Source organism: Martes martes (genome assembly GCF_963455335.1).
Source record: "Martes martes genome assembly, chromosome: 8".
NCBI classification, from domain to species: domain Eukaryota; kingdom Metazoa; phylum Chordata; class Mammalia; order Carnivora; family Mustelidae; genus Martes; species Martes martes.
The window spans coordinates 101,564,885-101,582,951 of record NC_137895.1 but is presented as its reverse complement, the minus strand read 5'-3'; the positions used below and the strand labels follow the sequence as shown (position 1 = coordinate 101,582,951).

Below are 18,067 nucleotides of genomic sequence, written 5' to 3'. Positions count from 1 at the left end.
TCAGAGGACAAGGGGGAGTAGACAGCACAAAGGAGTCAGGGGCGGCACAGAAGGAAAACCAGAAGTGTGAGATCTTTAGTGAGAGCTTTACTGGGGCCACGAGGAGTGATGGGGGCTAACGTTTATTCAGGACTTCCTTGTCTCTCTCAGAGCTGTACCTAGGGGATTGGTTGATTCTGACACAGACCTGTGAGGCAGTTGCTGCTGCTGTGCCCATCTGACAGATGAGACCACAGTGTCAAAGGTCAAGCAACTCGCCTCTAAGAGCTGTGCGGGGATCCCCAAGCAGCCAGCCTGCTCAGGGTCCATGCGGCAACTCTTTGCTATTCTGCTTCTTTCCCTCCCAAACAAGGGCCTTCTCCGCATTCGCTCCCGGCAACCCTTCTCCCTGGATTTTCAAGGCCAAGAACCCTGGAAGCCTTTCTACCGTGGTTCCCTGATCCATTCCCCTTCTCGTCCTCCTGCACTTTCGAATCCCTTAGCCCCTGTATACTCTCTCGAGACCCCCGCCCGAAACTCTCACCTTGGGGGGACTCTGTGTCGCCTGCTCTGAGGACAAGCAGGAGGAGTCCCTGAGACCAGAGGCAGACCCTGTCCTGTTAAACCCCTGGAGGAAGGGAAAGCCCCCGAGACACACACCCCCACTGAGGCTTTCTCAGTCTGCAGCCTCCTGTCCCTGCTCCTTGCCGTTTTTTAAAAATCAAAACATACAGCTTTTCTGATTTGGCTTTTTTCTTGGCTGTGAATTGTCCTATCAGTAAATCTGAGGAGAAATTCAGGCTACGGAGGCATAGGGGGTTGGAAAGTTGACACCTTGTGCTGGAGAGGTAGCCTCCCTGCTGAGTTTCTCTGGGGCCAAGAGGCGTCCAGTAACACCTCAGCGCCAGGTAGAGTGTTAGGCGACCAGTAAGAAGAGAGATAGGTAATTCCCTGCCCCCGGATCTGGTTTCTTACAGAGACCTCAGAGGCTACTCAGAGTTGAAGGCCCGGAGATGGACAGACAGATGACAACCTGTGAATTATTCAACAGTTATATAAAACTTCTATCCATTCTTCCTTTCCTCTGCTGACTAACCCCCCATCAAAGCTGCTTGACACAACCCTCGCTGTTTGCCTGTAGTGTATGTCCCCTCCGTGTGATTCCACACAGCATCAGAAGGGGGTGAGTCCTAGAAACGCAGCAGTCACTGGTTTCCACGCCAGCAAGGACCTGCCCTGTAAGCAACAGGGACAGCGTGGTTCCAGTGGAGTGACCTGGGAGTTCTTGCCTTGGTGTCAGGCACCTGGGTTCTGAATGTGCCCTGCCACCTGGGAGCTGTGTGACCTTTGGCAAGTCCTCTGAGCTGTTTTTATTCTCTGTAAAGGTGGGGGTGGGGGGCAGTGGATTGGATGATATACAAATCCTTTCCAGCCCCACCAGCCAGCCCTTCCAGGGAGTAGAGGCTTTCCTGGGTTAAAAGGATCTGGAATGAAAATCAATTCTCCATCAAATTCCTGTTCCCTCATTCTCATGGGTCTTCTCTCCCCAGCTAGAGTCTCCGCCATCTTGCCAGCATATACACATAAACTCTTCACATAAAGTTTAAGGAAGGACAATCTCTCCTTAAGAGTGACATTACTGGGGGCACGTGGGTGGCTCAGTGGGTTAAAGCCTCTGCCTTTGGCTCAGGTCAGGATCCCAGGGTCCTGGGATCGAGCCCCACATCAGGCTCTCTGCTCAGCAGGGAGCCTGCTTCCCTTCCTCTCTCTCTGCCTGCCTCTTTGCCTACTTGTGATCTCTGTCTGTCAAATAAATAAATAAAAATCTTTAAAAAAAAAAAAAAAAGAGTGATATTACCGGTTAGTGATTTGGGGACTGGGTGAAGTCTGGCATTATCTCTGTCCTTCCACTAAAAGATGTCTGGAGTCGACAGGGCCTGGGCATCCAGCATACAGCCCAAAAGAAACTCAGCTCTTCCTCCCCTTAGGATACAGTCAGTCTCTAATGCTCTGCCACTGACAAGACACTTATTCCCCCGCTTGGAGCCTTGATTTCCCCTCATTTTTATTCTTGCCACTTCTTATGTTTTTAAAGAGCAATTGACAATTTGCCCCAGACTTTCAGTTGTATTTGACACTCTCAACCTTATGACTCACACTAATGTTCCTATTCTCCTGATGAGGAAACTAAGGCTGAGAACCACTAATGATCTTATTGGGAGCCACATAGTAGAATGAGGGCCATGTATAGAACCCAGGCCTGCCCGCAAGTCTGGGGTTCATCCCCCAGGGCTGAGCTTTTGCTGGATGGGCCCCTATTCCTGTACCTGCCAGCACCCCATTTCCAGTCCCTCAGTCCTCAGTGTATCTGAGGATACACGGGAACTTAGGGAGCCAAGGGCTTGGAGAAACCCCTGCACACCTGCTCAAGTTCCTTCACCCCAAGGTCAGCCACACTGGCAATGACCATGTCTGCCTTGGCAGGAGCCTGGCTCCAGGGCCCACCCCTCTGCTCTGTTCAGAAGCCCTTGGATCCAGAGCTTGGAGAACCTAGTGTTCTGAGCAAAGCCCTTTGGAGATTTGGGCTGGGTTCTGAGAAGTCCTGCCCCAGACAATCCTCTCCCCACCCCATGGAGGCAGACACCATTTTTTCCCAGAGGCTGGCCATGCCTGGGGCTGGAGAGCTTTTTCGGATGGAGCCTGTGCTTTCTCCCCCAGAACAAGGTTCGGAGCTTGGGCCCTGCCCCCACTCCTCCCGCTATCTCAGCCTGGAAGAGGCAGTGAACCACCAGCGTTTTGCAAGGTGAGAGATTAGCCTTTATTGTGGACTCAGGAGGGCTTGAGAGAGCAAGCGGAGCAGGAGGAGGAGGAGAAGGAGGAGGAGGAGGAGGAGCAAGAGCATCATGCTGACTGGTCCAGTCTCAGGCGAGGCGGGCAACAGCAGGGTCCGGGGCGACCTCACTTGCTGCACTTCCTGGGGGAGCACCGGCACTGCATGGCGTTGAGGATCTGGTGGTGCACCACGGAGCCATTGGTGCAGTGCAGGGGCACCAGCATGGGCTCTGTCCGCGTGGGCGAGCAGCAGGAGCACTGGTCCTGCACGTCCTCCGTGTCGATGGAGTACAAGGCTTTGCTGGGACATTTACCCTGTGACGGAACAAGGTGGGGGGGGGGGGTGGCATTGCAACACTGGAGGGTTCTGCTAGACAATTTGCAAAGGTAGACCTCAGGAAAGTCTGACATGCCCCCTATCCTTATGGTCCTATTACGCCCAAATCCCACTAGCTGCGATTTCTATGCATGTCTGATGAGGAGACATAATTCTAAACTTCCCCACCCCGGCCTCACTGAAGCCAGGACCCCCTTACCTCGCAGTAATGAATGTCCACCTCCTCTTCAGACTTACAGTCTCCCACCTTGACATACCGCAGCCTGGCCGTGATATCCTTGCATTCCAGCTCCTCACCTACAGGACAGGTGAGAGATGGGGCGTGGGGCCTGGCGGAGGTTGGATAGAAAGCTCTCTGGTCCACCTCCCTCACTTCACTGGAAAAAGGTCAGTTTCACAGTAGCCAAATCACTGAAGCCGGCTGCAAGGGGGGGAACTAGTTATCCTGGTTCACCTCCACATCTCCTGGCCCTCCGATTCAGAGGTAATAGTTACGGCTGGGTTTAACTCACTTAGTGGTACAATCTGAATGGCAGGAGGAGCCTGGCCTATCACTGTGCGTTGGTGATACAGATGGATGAGACTCGCTTTTATGTAATTGTAGACTCTAAAAACTGTAATGACTGGAGCAATCTTCTTATGCTTAAAACTCTATCTGGAAGCTAATGGGCAAGGAAGGAGCCAATAAATATAACTAACATCTATCTTTGCCTTTGGAAAAGAGGAAGGGCAAATGTCATGACCACGCAGGGGACTAAGAGGATCCCTAGGACCCCTTATGGAGTCTTCCCTGTAGGAATAGCTGTTTCTGGTCTCTGGCACGGCGAGGATTAGTGGCATTCAGATCTGAACCTCTGCTTGGCCCACCCATAATTCTAAGATTGAATACCAGCTCGCCATTCCCCATCTGAACACTGGAACTCTTCCATTCTTGAATGGCTCCCAAACTAAATCAACCCTAACTACATATTAGCCTGCCTCCCAATTTCCAAATAACTTCATTTTACAGTGAAAGTCTGCCAACCACATTAAAAGAATGAATAAGAAAAAGATATTTAGGCCAACAGGCTATATTCTCTCACTGTAGATTTAAATCCCTGAGCCTGGCTTCCTCCCCTCATGAAGTGTCTCCACCCTCCTGAGAGTACTGACCAACACAGGCCCCTCGCTGCCTCCCTGGTAGTTTGGCAAATAACTGTCTCTTGACCAAATTCTGTGCGCAAAATGTGCCCAGAGAGAATTCATGCTCCCTGATGGTTTCCAGACTTCAGCATTCTGAAACTCATGCAGCTAGGAATCACAGAAAGAGTAGCTTTCGGAGCGTGTTTCCTCGATCTGCAACCTTCTTACAGCAACTGCAGGGACTGTCAGAGTGAGCCATCAGGAAGAGAATGAATGATTGAGGTCCGAAGATATTCATGCTTTCACTCCTCCTTTCTTTACCCAATACCAAACATGGGCCTACGAACCCCAAATAAAACAAAAAACACAAAGCACCAACCAAAAACAAAAAAATATTCTATATTTAGAGACCACAGCACTAGCATTAGGATTCGGAAAGTTACTTGTCTCGTGAACACAGGAATGTGTGGTGAGATTACCGTCTGATGGGCACTGGCAGCCTGCTGTGAGCTACGAGGACCCACTGGCAGAACACAACTGCAAGGCCATGAGGGGCCTGAGAGTGAAGAAGGGGAGGTTAATCAATGTAGACCAGTCTTCTGAACTCTTGAGAAGACTCTGTGGTCTCTGCGTCTGCAGGCCTCACAACCTGTGGTGGGAGCTCATGTCAGCTAGCCGGTGACTTCTCTTTCTCTGGGAGGTGGCTGTCTGACCCTCAAAGAATACATATGTCTTGAGTGTCTGCTCTGTCAAGATTATGGATCAAGGGTGCCTTTCTTCAAGGAGCTCTGGCCGGAAAAAGAAGATACTGTCTCAGGATGGGACTATGAGCCACCCTTGCCTCTGGGAGGGAAAAAGCAGGTAGGAGGATAGAAAGAGTTAGGAGTTTTGGAAAAGGGGAAGAGCCTGCTTCACAGGGATTTGAGTAGCGATCTGAGGAACGGGCTGTTTAAGAACATTCAGAGAGGGTGGCGGTTCCCTGAAGAACTGAACCTAGTGATTGGCCAGTGGTTAAGAACGATCTTTCCAGAACGAGCTTCCTCCAAAGAAAACAATCCTTGGACTAGGTCTGACAGATTTCAAGGGACAAGCTATTGGTAATATACTTACATGTGTTACAGCAGGTGCCTGGAATTTTCACGATTCTCCCCTAAGAAAAGAGCAAAATCCCAGATTAGGCACAACTAGGACACAACAGACAGCTTCCAGGTCATTCCAGTCCAGTTCCTGGCTCTGGCCTCGCAGCCCCGAGCTTCAGTCCCCAGACATAAAATGTGCACTGACATCACAACTGAGAGCAGACTGACCACCCTACCTGACCAGGCTGGAACAATTCTGATTATTCTAGATTCTCTCCCAGTTGCATCACCAGGACCATCATTCTCAGGAGGGACTAGAAATCATTTGATCTCTCACCCTCCCCTTCAAGGATCACAGATTCAGTCTCCCCCAAGGGAAAAGTATCTATTGAAAGCACCATATAGTGCTTATATATATATATATAGTCTTTCCACTAGGCTTTGATATTAAAACCTCATGGGTTGTTGAACTAGGTCTAGGGTCTTCCTTGGACACTGGGACATCATGTCAGGGAAGACCATACCGTTCAGAGGACTCTGTTCTTAGAGTCAAACATGGAGCTGTCAAGAGGAAATTAGGGCTGAGCTTCAACTACTCACTCCCTCGGCCAGACACTTGTGTTCATCGAAGGGCGGGCAGCCCATGACCCTCTTCTCCCAGATGTACTCTCCTCTGTCATTGACCTTGCAGAAGTGATTATCACAGCCATCCTGGAGCGTCTCATCACGCTGAAAACAAAGAGGGGAAATGGGTAGAGCAAATCTGAAGACGGTTTTTGGTCTGCAAAGACACTTCAAACCATGACTCCTTGAAGTTGTTGAAACAATCTGGAGGACTATGGAGCAAGACTGAGACCATCTATGGTCTCCACACCCAGAACACACAATAGAAGTGGAGTCCCAGCTCATTTATTGTGAATATGGCTGCATAAATGCGGAGAATTCCCCAAACCCCTCTGACCACCTAGAAGTTTAAAAAATTAAGACATAGTGAGGGTAAACTAGCAAATCAATAACTGAACCAGAGATGAACCAGGCGCCACCACCCAGCCCTAACAACTAATTTACACTCTCATAGATCAGACTTAGTGTCATTCTGATTGCCGGTCAGTCTTATAGACAACGGAGGCTGGAAGAAATCTTAAAGATCAACTAACTCTAAACCACAGGCCTTACGCCAACTACGCTCTGGTCAAGGAGAGTGAAAAAATTACTAAATCAAAGAGAAAATTCTGTACCTTCTATAGGCTCCCCATCTTTTCTCTATAAAATCAGAAATAGATAGGAAGCTAATATTGACCCAAACTTAGTCCTTCTTTTTTTTATTAATTTTTTTAATTTATTTATCTATTTATTTGACAGAGATCACAAGTAGGCAGCAAGGCAGGCAGAGAGAGAGTGAGAAGCAGGCTCCCCGCTGAACAGAGAGCCCGATGCGGGACTCGATCCCAGGACCCTAAGATCATGACCTGAGCGGAAGGCAGAGGCTTAACCCACTGAGCCACCCAGGCAGCCCTTAGTCCTTCTTTCTTGAAGAAGAGATGCCAAAATAGGAAACCAGGTGGTGACATGAGTTCAACTTGCTCCCACCTTCAGTGTCATGATCTGTCCTCCTCTTAGCTGAATGGTACAAGCCGTAGGCAGACATTTCCCACAGCATTCGCCTTGGTTCTTCTCTTCCTTGTAACCCTGTATCCAGGAGAAAAATCAGCTTTGGTTAACCCCCCAGAACACCCCAACATAAGGAGGCTTACTTTTCTAGCTTCTGATCTCTCCCATCCAGCAGTTGCACCCAGAGCTCAGAAAGTTAACATTCAACTCTTGGCTGACCTTTGTCAGTTCTCAGTCCCCTAGATGGCATTCCTTCTCTCCACATATGTACATCTTGCTCATGTTCTAGCAGCCAGACCTATTAAATTAGACCCCTCCCTTGAGCTCCAGACTTACAAATTCAATTGCTTAATTTGACAACTGTTTATCTTATCATCTCAAGACTTATTTACAAAATGCAACTTGATATTTCTCCCAAATTTCATCCTTCTCCTGTCCTACCTTACCTTGGTAAATAGCTTCATTACCCAGTTGCTCAAAACCAGAAATCTAGGAGGCATCCTTGACTTCTTTCTTTTTCTCATCCCCCCATTCTCATCATCAAATCTTGCCAAAAATTCTCTCTGACTCAACCTTCACTTGTCATGACCAATGTCCTCTGTCATCACCTAGTCCAAGCAATCATCATATACCTCTAGACTCTGGTAACAGTCTTAATTTGTCTTCTACCTCCATTCTTGCCCCTGTACTGACCCTATAGGTCTCTACACATCTGTTAGAAAGACTTTCTTTTAAGTCTAGTCATGTCTCTCCTCTGCTTAAAAAACATTCATGGAATTCTTATTCTAGTAATGGCAGAACAGCTTATATTGGACTGACCCTCTATAGACAATGATTATAAACTCTTGACAAAATATTTTAAACAATTGTTGAAAGGCACTGGATGGCAAAAAGAACATCTTGTGAATTCATTTCTCATGTAGAAGTAAGTGATGTGATAACAATAGCACAAAGTATAGGGGGGTAAGTACATCATACATGAAGTGTTTGCTGTCAAACCAAGGTAGACCATGAGAAGTCAAGGATGCCTACTATAATCTCTGGAGTAACTGGAATTATCTATGGCAAAATATTTTCTATGCTCACTTATGATTTCTTCTCTGATTCATGCATTAACATATTTAATTTCCAAGTGGTGGGGCATGTTTCCAAATACTTTCTTATTATGAATTTCAATCTAATTGTGGTCACAGAATGTACTCTAAATTCAAAATTTTGACATATATTGACCTTTTAATGGCCCAGAATTTGGTCCAGATAGGTGAAAATTCCATGTGCATTGAGAAGAATGTGTGTTCTGCACTTTGGGAGTGTAATAGTCTATTATTCTCAATTAGGTCAAGTGGGTGGATATAGTTTTCCAAATCTTCTATATCTTTACTGATATTTTTCCTATTCTGTCAACTACTGAGAAAAATATTAGAATTATGAAATATGGTTGTGGATAAGTCTATTTCTAGTTCTGTCAATTTGTGCTTCACATACTGGAAACTCTGCTACCAGATGCATACACATTTAGGATTCCTGTGTCTTCAGAGTAGTCTTTTATAAAATAACCTTCTTTTATGTAGTCTTTTATGAAATAGTAGTCTTTTATGGCATTTTATGAAATAACCTTCTTTATTTGTGGTAACATTCCTCATCTTACAGTCTGTCTTGTAGATTATCCATCACAACTTTCTTATTCTTAGCATGACTGGCATTATCTTTTTTCATCCTTTTATTTGCAATCTCTCCATCTCTTTAAAGTGAAAATAAATCTTGAGGCACCTGGCTGGCACAGTGGGTGGAATGTGTGACTCTTGATCTGGGGGTCCTGAGTTCAAGCCCCACCTTAGGCATAGAGCTTACTTTAAAAAATAATAAATAAATAAATAAATAGAATTGAAAGTGCATCTCTTGTAAACAGCATACTAACTGGGTCTTGCTTTCTTATCCAAGCCTGACAAGTTCCATTTTTTATTGGGATTTTGTTTTCCCATTTATATTTAATGTAATTATTGATATGTTTGGGTTTATATCTCCCATTCTGCTATTCATTTTACTTGTTGTCTTCTCTGTTATCTGTTCTATTGTTAATGCTTTTCTATATTCTTTTGGTTTAATCAAGTTATTTGTTTAGAATTTTACTTTCTCTCCCCCATTGGCCTTTTAGGTGCATTTCTTCACATTACTATTTCAGTGGTTACACAGACTTATCCATTTATCAAATCTCATCAAACTATATATTTAATATCTATGCATTTCATTGTAGGTGAACTATCCTGATTATTAAAAAATAATAGTTTTACAAAAATTTTAAAAATAAGACTTGCTTTGGCTTCCCATTACATTCGGAATAAATTCCAATCTTCTTAACACATTCTACAAGGCCCTGTACATTTCGTTCCTAATTTTCTGACCTTGTCTTCTATCACTATCCCCTTGCTTTTGACAATCTACGCCTTTGCATCTTCTAGGATCATGAATATCCCAAACTCCTCACCTAAGAGTCTTTATGTATGTTATCCCTCTACCTGGAATGCTCTTCCCCATGCTTTGTATAACTAACTAGCTTTTCTCATCCTTCAGTAATCATTTCAGATATCATTATTCAGAGAGGTCTTGCAAGATACAACACACACACACACACACACACACACAAACATACTCTTCATAACACTTAACACAATCCAGGGATGCTTAGGTAGTTCAGTTAGTTAAGCATCTGCCTTCAGCTCAGGTCATGATCCCAGGGTCCTGGGATCAAGTCCTGCATCCAGCTCCTTGCTCAGCAGGAAGTCTGCCTCTCCCTCTGCGTATCGCTCCCCCTGCTTGTGTGCTCTCTCTGACAAATAAATAAATAAAATCTAAAAAAAAAAACCAACCACTTAACACAATCTGAAATTTTCATTTGTTCTCCCTGAGAGGCATGTAAATTCCAAACTAAGTCTATGCTGTTGTTGTACCCAGCACTTGGCTCTAAGTAGGCTTCCTACAATCACTAAGATCAGCTGAGCTGGGAACTCCACGACAGCGGCTTTAAGTGACAATCCTTCATTTACATCTGAGCTGGAAAAAGCAGGAGCTTCCAGCTTCCAGTAAAATAGGACCTCACTGTCTTGCAAAAATGCCCGCAAATTTGGGAGACAATACAGGGCAACCAACTCTTTATCTTGCAAAGTATTTTCAACAATGTTAACAAAATAAAAACCAAAAGCTATCCTCAGCTGTTTCATCACTGCATCAAAATTTAAGCTTTTAATGCTACCCACCACTCCAAAAAAAAGGGGGGGGGACATAATCTCACAACATTTTTAAAGAATAAATTGAATTATATGAGAAGCCAGCTACAGCGTCACTCTTTTTCCCATTTTGCCACATTTAGTAATCACCACTTGGAGATTCAGTCTTTCAGGTCCTGAGGTTTTCCTAACATGAAGCTCTAGACAGTCAGTTTGGAGCCCTCAGACAGAAAATGGGGGCCTTTCTGTATTGCTCCCTTGTTCATTGCACATGGGCTGAATGCTTCTAATCAGCAGGCAAGGTTAGGAGTCCTTAAGCTTGTGCAGAACAAATGTAAACAATTTGCTACTCATAAACCAAGCTTCTGAACACAATGTGTTGTCAGGGAGTAGGCTGTGCAGAAAGCCAGTGAGTGTGGAGTCAGCACAGAATCGGGGCTCCTGGGTCCAGGCCACACTCTCCATGCTGGGAAGGACACCGCTGGAGTTTGAGGCATCCGGTCGTCTTTCACTGGTGAGTTTTAACTGTGTTTTCAAAAATGTGCAATTCCTGGAAGGTGTACAACTGAGGTAAAGGCGACAGGAAGAAAGGGAGGGAATAAACAGTATAAGTGAGTGTGGGTGGTTACAGTCAGAAGGAGGAGATTAAACAGGGGTTAAATTGGGCAGGATTTAGTGGGAGCGTGGATTTGGGTGCTTTTCTTTTCAGTGAGTGTTAGAAGAAGAGACCAGGAAACAGGCTCTGCTCATCAGGCCCAAGGAGAAGAAAATGGAAAAATCTTTACAGGAGAAGTGAATGGGCAAGGGACAAAGGCAGGAGGGGACAGCTAAGTGAAAGGACAGGGTGATGGGGACAAAACCCACACTCCAGAAAAGCAGAGGGCACAACGAAGCCAAAAATAGGGAAAGGCAGAGGGTGTTATGATAGGAAAAACAGCAGGAAGTAAAGGAAGAGAGGGTAGAAGGTAGTAATAGGAGAGGGGCAATGATTTTGGAGTTGGGACAAGGGAGGAAGGAGGTGGGGAGGAGGGATGCATGGCGGGACCCACTTACAGGAGTAAACAAAGAAAACATTCCCTCTGCAGATCCCCTGCCCTAGAAGGCCAGAATGCAGCTGCACCAGGTAACAGGGCTTGTCTAGCCCTGCGAGGCTTCCCAGCCACTCCTGGCACCACTATGCGCTCCGTATGCAGACATACGCACGCGCACACGCACCCATACCCAGAGTAAGGCACTGCTGAATGGGCTTTCCCCCAGACATTCAATCAGGAGCAGCCACTTCCTCTGCCTGCCAGCCAAGTTCCTAGCAGCCCGAGCTCACTTCTGTAGGTCTGAGCAGCCAGTCAGTCCTGCCCCTGACCAGTCATTCCCCGAACACTGCCCTGCCTATGTCTCATGGCCCTTTCCAGAAATTGCATTGGCTGCTCAAAGCCTTCCAGTCTTGCTTCCCTCTGCTGTCCTCTTCTCTTACTTCCAGCTGCCAGTCCAGCCCCCATTCCCCTTCCTGGAAGGTCCTCTATATTCAACTCTCTACTCAAGGTCAGCTCGTGGTCAGGTCCATCCAGGTGCCTTCTCGGCGTTCCATGCCGGGGACCTCTCTTCCTCATGCCTTCCTTGAGAGTTCACTGGTCAGGCTTCACATCTACTACCCACCAGCACAAACCACCTTCTACAGACTCCTTTTAGGTATAAGCACAGTCTCCACTGGGAGGAAATGAAGGACTCACGTGGTGATGACAACACTTCAGTCTGGTGTAGGCAGTTCAAGCCGACCTACCTAAACTTAATTCACCACAGCACCTCACTTGCAGGAAACCTCTCTCACCTTCACAGCAGAGGACAGTGGCAAGACCAGTTAAGGATACTGAACTAGAATGGGGACAACTGAGGCAGTTTTCAGCAAAAGTTGAGCAATAACATGAAAGGGAGACGGATCTTGCAGTTCTCAAGAGGGAGGAAGTGAGGACACTGCCATGGGGGAATATCAGAATTTTGGAGGAAAGGAGGAAGAGTAAAAAAAAGGGGGGGGGGGCGTGGATTTAAAACTGCTGAAACCTGGTGCCTGCCTGGATTGCTTCTAAAGCCGGGTTTCTGCGGATGCAGAGGAGCGGGCTGTGCCACCTTCTGGCCACTAGAGGGCGCTGTTAGAGAGTTAGCCGCTTGCCCTCTAGAACGCGCTCCTTGGAGACGTTGATGACGTTGGTGGGGACTTACTGCCACACCGACTGTATTTCAGTGGACGTCCAAGGTGTAAGGTCTGTTGCAAACTCCACACAGCATTATTTCATTCCCTATTCAAGCTGATGTGTATTCTAGGGGAGCTGTTACATGCACATACACCACCCAAAATCCTAGAGCAACAACTGGGATTTAAAAGCATGTGCTTAGTTGGCTTCGTTCTGATTGAGGCAGAAATGTCCTCTTTGAATCATTCCGTCAGAAATAGCTGTGTCTCCTATAGACCCATTCACTCCACAGATATTTCATTACGCCCCTTCTTTGAGCATGAGTCCGTGCAAGGTGCCATGAAGCACACAGATGTGGAGCGCTCCATATAAAGGACCAGCTCAAGTGTTCTTCGTCCCTGTCCTCCTGAAGCCCCCTCCCACTCTGGCTGGCTCTGCTCCTACTCACATGAAGGACTCCTCCCAGACGCCGCCCCACAGCCTGCCTGCTCCCTGACAAAGCTGAGAGGGAAAGCCCTCCGTTGGCACCGAATGGGAGAGCTATTACTGTATTCTGTGCCTCTGGCTGACAAGAGGCTCATCTGTCCAATTGTGTTTTCCAAAAAAAAAGCAGGAGCCCTCAACACAGACGGCACATTGAGGAGGAAGTGTCAGTCCAGCTCTGGAGGTGGGGCTGAGTCATCATTAAAGCAGTGAAATGCTGGTTTTTATCTACCCAACTAGAATGATGATTCCACTTCTCAGAATCCACCCTCAGAGCAAACAGAGTCATTGTGACCTGGTGGAAACAGGGTGAAAGGTTTTAAACCACCTCAGTGCCCAGTGATGAAAGTATAGGCTGGGGTACATCCGTTCCAAGAAAGAATGTGTAGAATTTTGCACACAGTGAGTGTCTGATCAATATTCGTTAATTAATTTTTAATGTTTTCAAAGAATGGTAGTGATGCTCCTTAAAATGTTGTGTGAAAAGAAAAAAAGAACTGTAAATATGGTTCCCCAGGCCTTGCAAATATTATCTTTATTCTTTAAATTTACAAAACAAGACTCTCCATTATAGTTGTGAAATATTGCCCACAATCAGAAAACAGCAAAACCTTTATTTACAGACCCAGTGAGGTCCCAGTGCTTGGGTCCCCCAAGTATCTGGGTCCCCAGGGACTCTGGGTCCCTGACAAACCCTCTTACCATGGGGCAGGGCTCACAGGTGGTCTTCCTGCACTCCAGCTTGAATCCGGAGATGAACCCCACCTGGACTGTGCAGCGGCAAGTTGTGCACACATCAACCATCAGACTTTTCCCGGGCTGAAACCAGAGGCACCGCGTCAGACTGCCCAAGATGACCCCCCAACCCTAAAACTCACCTCAGCCATCTGCCTCAGGAAAGGGGGCCCCATGGCCCACAGCCAAGATGAGTCATCACCCTGTCACTTCTCCTGTGTCCAGTGGCCTGCTCCCTCCTTGCCCTCCCACCTCAAGGATAGGAATAGTAAGCCAGAGCTTTTATGCCCGAAAGGGAGGCTGAACAGTGGGAGAGGGGGATAGATTGAAATGTGTGTCATGCCATCAGAGGGCTTCTCTGCGCACAGAAGAGCTGCTTGTGAGTCTGAGTGGAGGCTGGAAGGTGAGGCCCTAGAGAGTTAGCAAGATGGCGGGAGCCTAGGCACCAAGGTGCCCCAGAAGCTGGGAGGCAGTGCAAAGTGGAGGATAGGGCTCCCTGCTTCCTTTCATTTCTACTTCTGAATGACTGAGCTGCCTACCCTTCCCACTGTACCCCCATGTCTCCCCCACAACTTGCCCTGGAGAAGAAGGCTTACCCCAATGATGGTGCCATTGAGCATGCAGGCCTCCAGGGGCTCTGGGAGGAGAGAAAAGTGCAGAGCTGATCCCCTCAGGGTCTTCTCCTCTCAGTCTGGGCCCCTCTCCTACATCCGCAGTCCGTCGCCCCACCCCTGCTCCAGGCGCTGGGGGTCCTAGTGCCAGAGCCACAATGGCCTTCTTCCCCCCAGCCTGCGAAGGAAGGGCAGGTGGCCTGTCCTACCGCACAGCCCACAGTGAGAAGATCCTTTTCCCTCAAGTCCTCAAGGGGACAGCCCTTTTTAAATGGTCCACACTTAAGGAGTGAGAGAGAGGGCACTTTGGCTTCTGAAAGAAGGAAATTCTACTCTGGAAACTTAAAGTCCCAAAGGATTCAGAGCTGGTGGTGAAGACAGCCACTATTTTGTTTGTTTGTTGGCAAGGTTGGGGTGGGAAGTTGGAGCACCTTTTCCCAGCAGAGGCATTACAGTGAATGACTGAGAAGTCTGGAGAGAGCAAGTCCACCACTAACTCACAAGAGCAAATGGAGGTCCCATGGTAGAAAGCCACCACCAAGCACGATGATGACCTTCAGGAAACTGTAATGTTTTTCTCCAATTATTTGCTTTCCCACAAAAGCATTAGGAATGGATAGGAGGACTTTGATCCTCCCCATCTCCCTGAGTTGTTGAAAAGGCAAAGAATTCAGGAGCCCTTAGTGGACAGAGAGGCTTGGAGGTGGGGCCCCCAGACCAACGTCTTACCGCAGCGACAGGTGGGACAACACTCTGAGGTCTTACAGCTCATCTGGAAACCCACGGGGCAGGTGGGGACTTCCAGCTGGGGGCAGGAGACATTCCTCTGTTGCACAAAGACCTCTTCCTTCACGCGGACACACTCGCTGATGAGACAGGGGTTGTCAGGGGAGGCCCAGTGGGAGCCAACCTGCAGGAAGAGCACCAGAGTTGACCAAGGCTGAGGCCAAGGGTCCTAGAGGGGTGTGCTGTTCTCTTAGGGAGCCGATCTGGGATCTGGGGTTGAGCTCCAGCTTAATGTCTAAGTCCCACCCACAGGGTAAGGCCCACAGAGGGAATGAGTGGGGCACATCCCAAGTCCTTCAGTGAGTCTGGATCAAAGTCTCCCTGACCAAGGGCCTCACTCAGGACCATGCATTCTACGGACAGAGTCTTCACCACCTTAGGGAAGCCTGGGGACACTCCCCCCCACCCTGGGCACTGGCGGTGAGCTGAGCTCAGAGGCTCTAGGGTACTCTGACTGAGAAGCGGCAGCAAGGATGGACATGGAAGGGATGGGGAAGGAACTCCACGCATTTCCCAGCAGGTGCTACTTTCTACTTACTCCTACAGGCAAATAGAGAGAGACTAGGGATGTTGGCACCTGGCCCCCACAGCCCAGCAATCTGTCCTGGGGCTTCCAGGCCTGTGGATGAGTGGCCCAGCCAAGCGCAGAACAGTACTCAGAGCCTGTGGAGCTTTGGGGCGGTGGTGGGCCTACCACAGACACAGGATGGTGAGGGTGTCCCACACCGAGCACTCAGGGGAAGCAGACCTCAGATTCACAGGTAGACAGGAGGACACAAATCCCCCAGGAGTTCACAGAACTCTTAGGGAAGGAACTGGGCCTCTCCTCACATCAACCAAATGGGAAGTCGGAGGCAACCTCAACTGTTCCTATCAAGGGCATAGTCATCCCAAAGAACATCTTGCTCAAACCACAGCCAGATACAACTCTCTGTGGGGAGACCGAAAGGTGAGGGGTAAAATCAAAGCCAGCAGTGGATGACAGGGTGGCCAACCTCCCATCCTCCTTCCTCCCCAGCCTGGGCCCCAGACCTACATTCTTCCACTGAGACAGGGAGTCCCCCCGCCGTGAACCAATGACCACCTCACAGGCAGAAGGCAGACACTTTCCACAGCACTCGCCTTCATGGATGACGTAAGTGAAGCCCTGAAAAAAACACAAGGAACAGAGATTAGGACAACCCTAGGTCTCCTTACTGACTGAGGAAAATCAGTCAGGATGCCTGGGCTCTAGTCTCTGCTCTCACAGGGATAACTGTCTATACAAGATGAACACCTTGACCTCTCACCAACGTACAGTTTCCCCTGATCATTGCTTGATATTATCTAGTGGTTTATGGACACAGTAAGATAAGAAAGTACACAGATTGATCTTTTCCAGAAAGCGTGTTGGGGAGACCACGGTCCTGCAAGTAGGCCCGCCCATCTTGCCTCTTGGAGGTCCTCCATCTGGCCAAAGCTTTAGGGACTTGGGCTGAAATCCTCCACGGAAACTCTGAAGCAATATGCAAAGAATGAGCGAAACACTGCTATGTGTGTTTGTCCCAGGAACCCCAGAAAGAGAACCCAGGACCAAGCTTCATCTTGGAGCTCTGTCCTTGAGAGAGAAGGAGTGATTGCAAGCCTGCTCTGCTCCAGAAGCACGCTCATGAGCAAGGCCGAGTCAGGAGATGCGCACAACACTGGAGCCTCTCCCCGGGGGAACACAAGAACTCCAGAGACCCAGCTCAACCTCACACCATCTGCATGGGACCTACTCACATCCCCACCTGCGTCACGACCATGCCCACTGAGCTGTCCCCAGTCTTCTATCAGCTGAGAGTCTAGTCATTTATTGTGTATCTATGACGTACTAGGTACTTTGCGGGAGCCAACAAATGAGGATGGTACAATCTAGGCACCCTTCACTACAAGCAGAATCCACAAAGTGCTAGAAAAGAAAGGCTCAGGGGAGCACAGAAGAGAGTCATTAATGCCTTCAGGGACCTAGAGTCACTCTTGTGTGCCTCTCTCAGAGTGCTGAGTCACCTGGATTTACATAATCTTCCTGTTTGCTGCTGCCCCATCCCACTCCCACCATCACGGGCAAACATGTTGTCCATATGTTGGCTAACTCCAGACCAGAAGCCTTGTTCTCAAAACCCCACCAACTTCTCTCACTCAGGTACTCCTAGGCATGCCACCAAATTTCTTGGTCGCCATCTTTCTAAGATTCCCTCCAAGCCTCCAATAGTCCCATCTTCTTGCTGTGTATTCCCAGGGTTCATCCTAGATGTCATCTCTCCTTCTTTTCCCATATTTCTCCAATCCTCTAGCTTACAACTGTTCAAAATCTATATCTCACACCTTCTCTTTACTCTTTTCCACCCTATTTTCACTGGTTCCCCAGTTAAGAGACACCTGGGTGGCACAGTTGGTTGAGCATCTGACTTTTGGTTTTGGCTCAGGTCATGATCTTGGGGTGGTGGGCTTGAGCCCCATGTCAGGCTCCAGGCTCCATACTCAGTGGAGTCTGCTTGGAACTCTCTCTCCTTCTCCCTCTGCCCCTCCCACTCCTGCTCTCTCCCTCTCAAATAAATAAATCTTTACCAAAAAAAAAAAAAAGAGAGAGAGAGAAAGAAAGAAAGAAAGAAAGAGAAAAGGAAAGAAAGAAAGAAGGAAAGATAGAAAGAAAGGAAGGAAAGGAGGGAGGAAGGAAGGAAAGGAAAGAGAAGAATGGAACTAAGTATATCTATGATCCCCCTATCTGAAGACAGATGCCCCTGAGAATAAATCCCTAATGTATTTAGCAGCACAATTGCCATAGCTGACATGGAGGTAGGAGGCATGGAGCTCTGGTCCCTTGTCCTTTTCCCATAGCTGCTTCAGACTGGCCCTTGCAAAGCTTGCTGGTGTTGCCAGTATACTAGCCTGTCAGAATGGGCCCTGGACCAGGAGTCAGGACACTCCCATGGCTACTGGCTTCCAGTGAGCTGTAGAACTTATGGGCAGCTTCATGACCTGTGCTAGTCCTCTGCTTCCTATCTGGCCAGTGGGAAGAGTAGCCTTGCCTCTTCTTCCTTCTGGAAGAGAATCATGAGGA

General features: G+C 48.0%; 1 protein-coding gene across 1 annotated transcript in view; it reads right to left on the bottom strand.

The window, feature by feature from the left end:
* Positions 1–2,777: 2,777 nt before the first annotated feature.
* The window catches only part of VWF (von Willebrand factor), a gene marked incomplete at its 5' end in the record, with an annotated part of 133,092 nt that continues 117,802 nt past the window's right edge, over positions 2,778–18,067 (bottom strand). Inside the window, 9 exons of the mRNA XM_080812067.1 lie at positions 2,778–3,126; positions 3,348–3,445; positions 5,381–5,420; positions 5,950–6,078; positions 6,940–7,038; positions 13,556–13,672; positions 14,185–14,225; positions 14,929–15,109; positions 16,022–16,132. Of these exons, the coding sequence (XP_080668193.1) occupies positions 2,938–3,126; positions 3,348–3,445; positions 5,381–5,420; positions 5,950–6,078; positions 6,940–7,038; positions 13,556–13,672; positions 14,185–14,225; positions 14,929–15,109; positions 16,022–16,132 (1,005 nt within the window). The 3' untranslated portion in view covers positions 2,778–2,937. The remainder of the gene's footprint in view (positions 3,127–3,347; positions 3,446–5,380; positions 5,421–5,949; positions 6,079–6,939; positions 7,039–13,555; positions 13,673–14,184; positions 14,226–14,928; positions 15,110–16,021; positions 16,133–18,067) is intronic.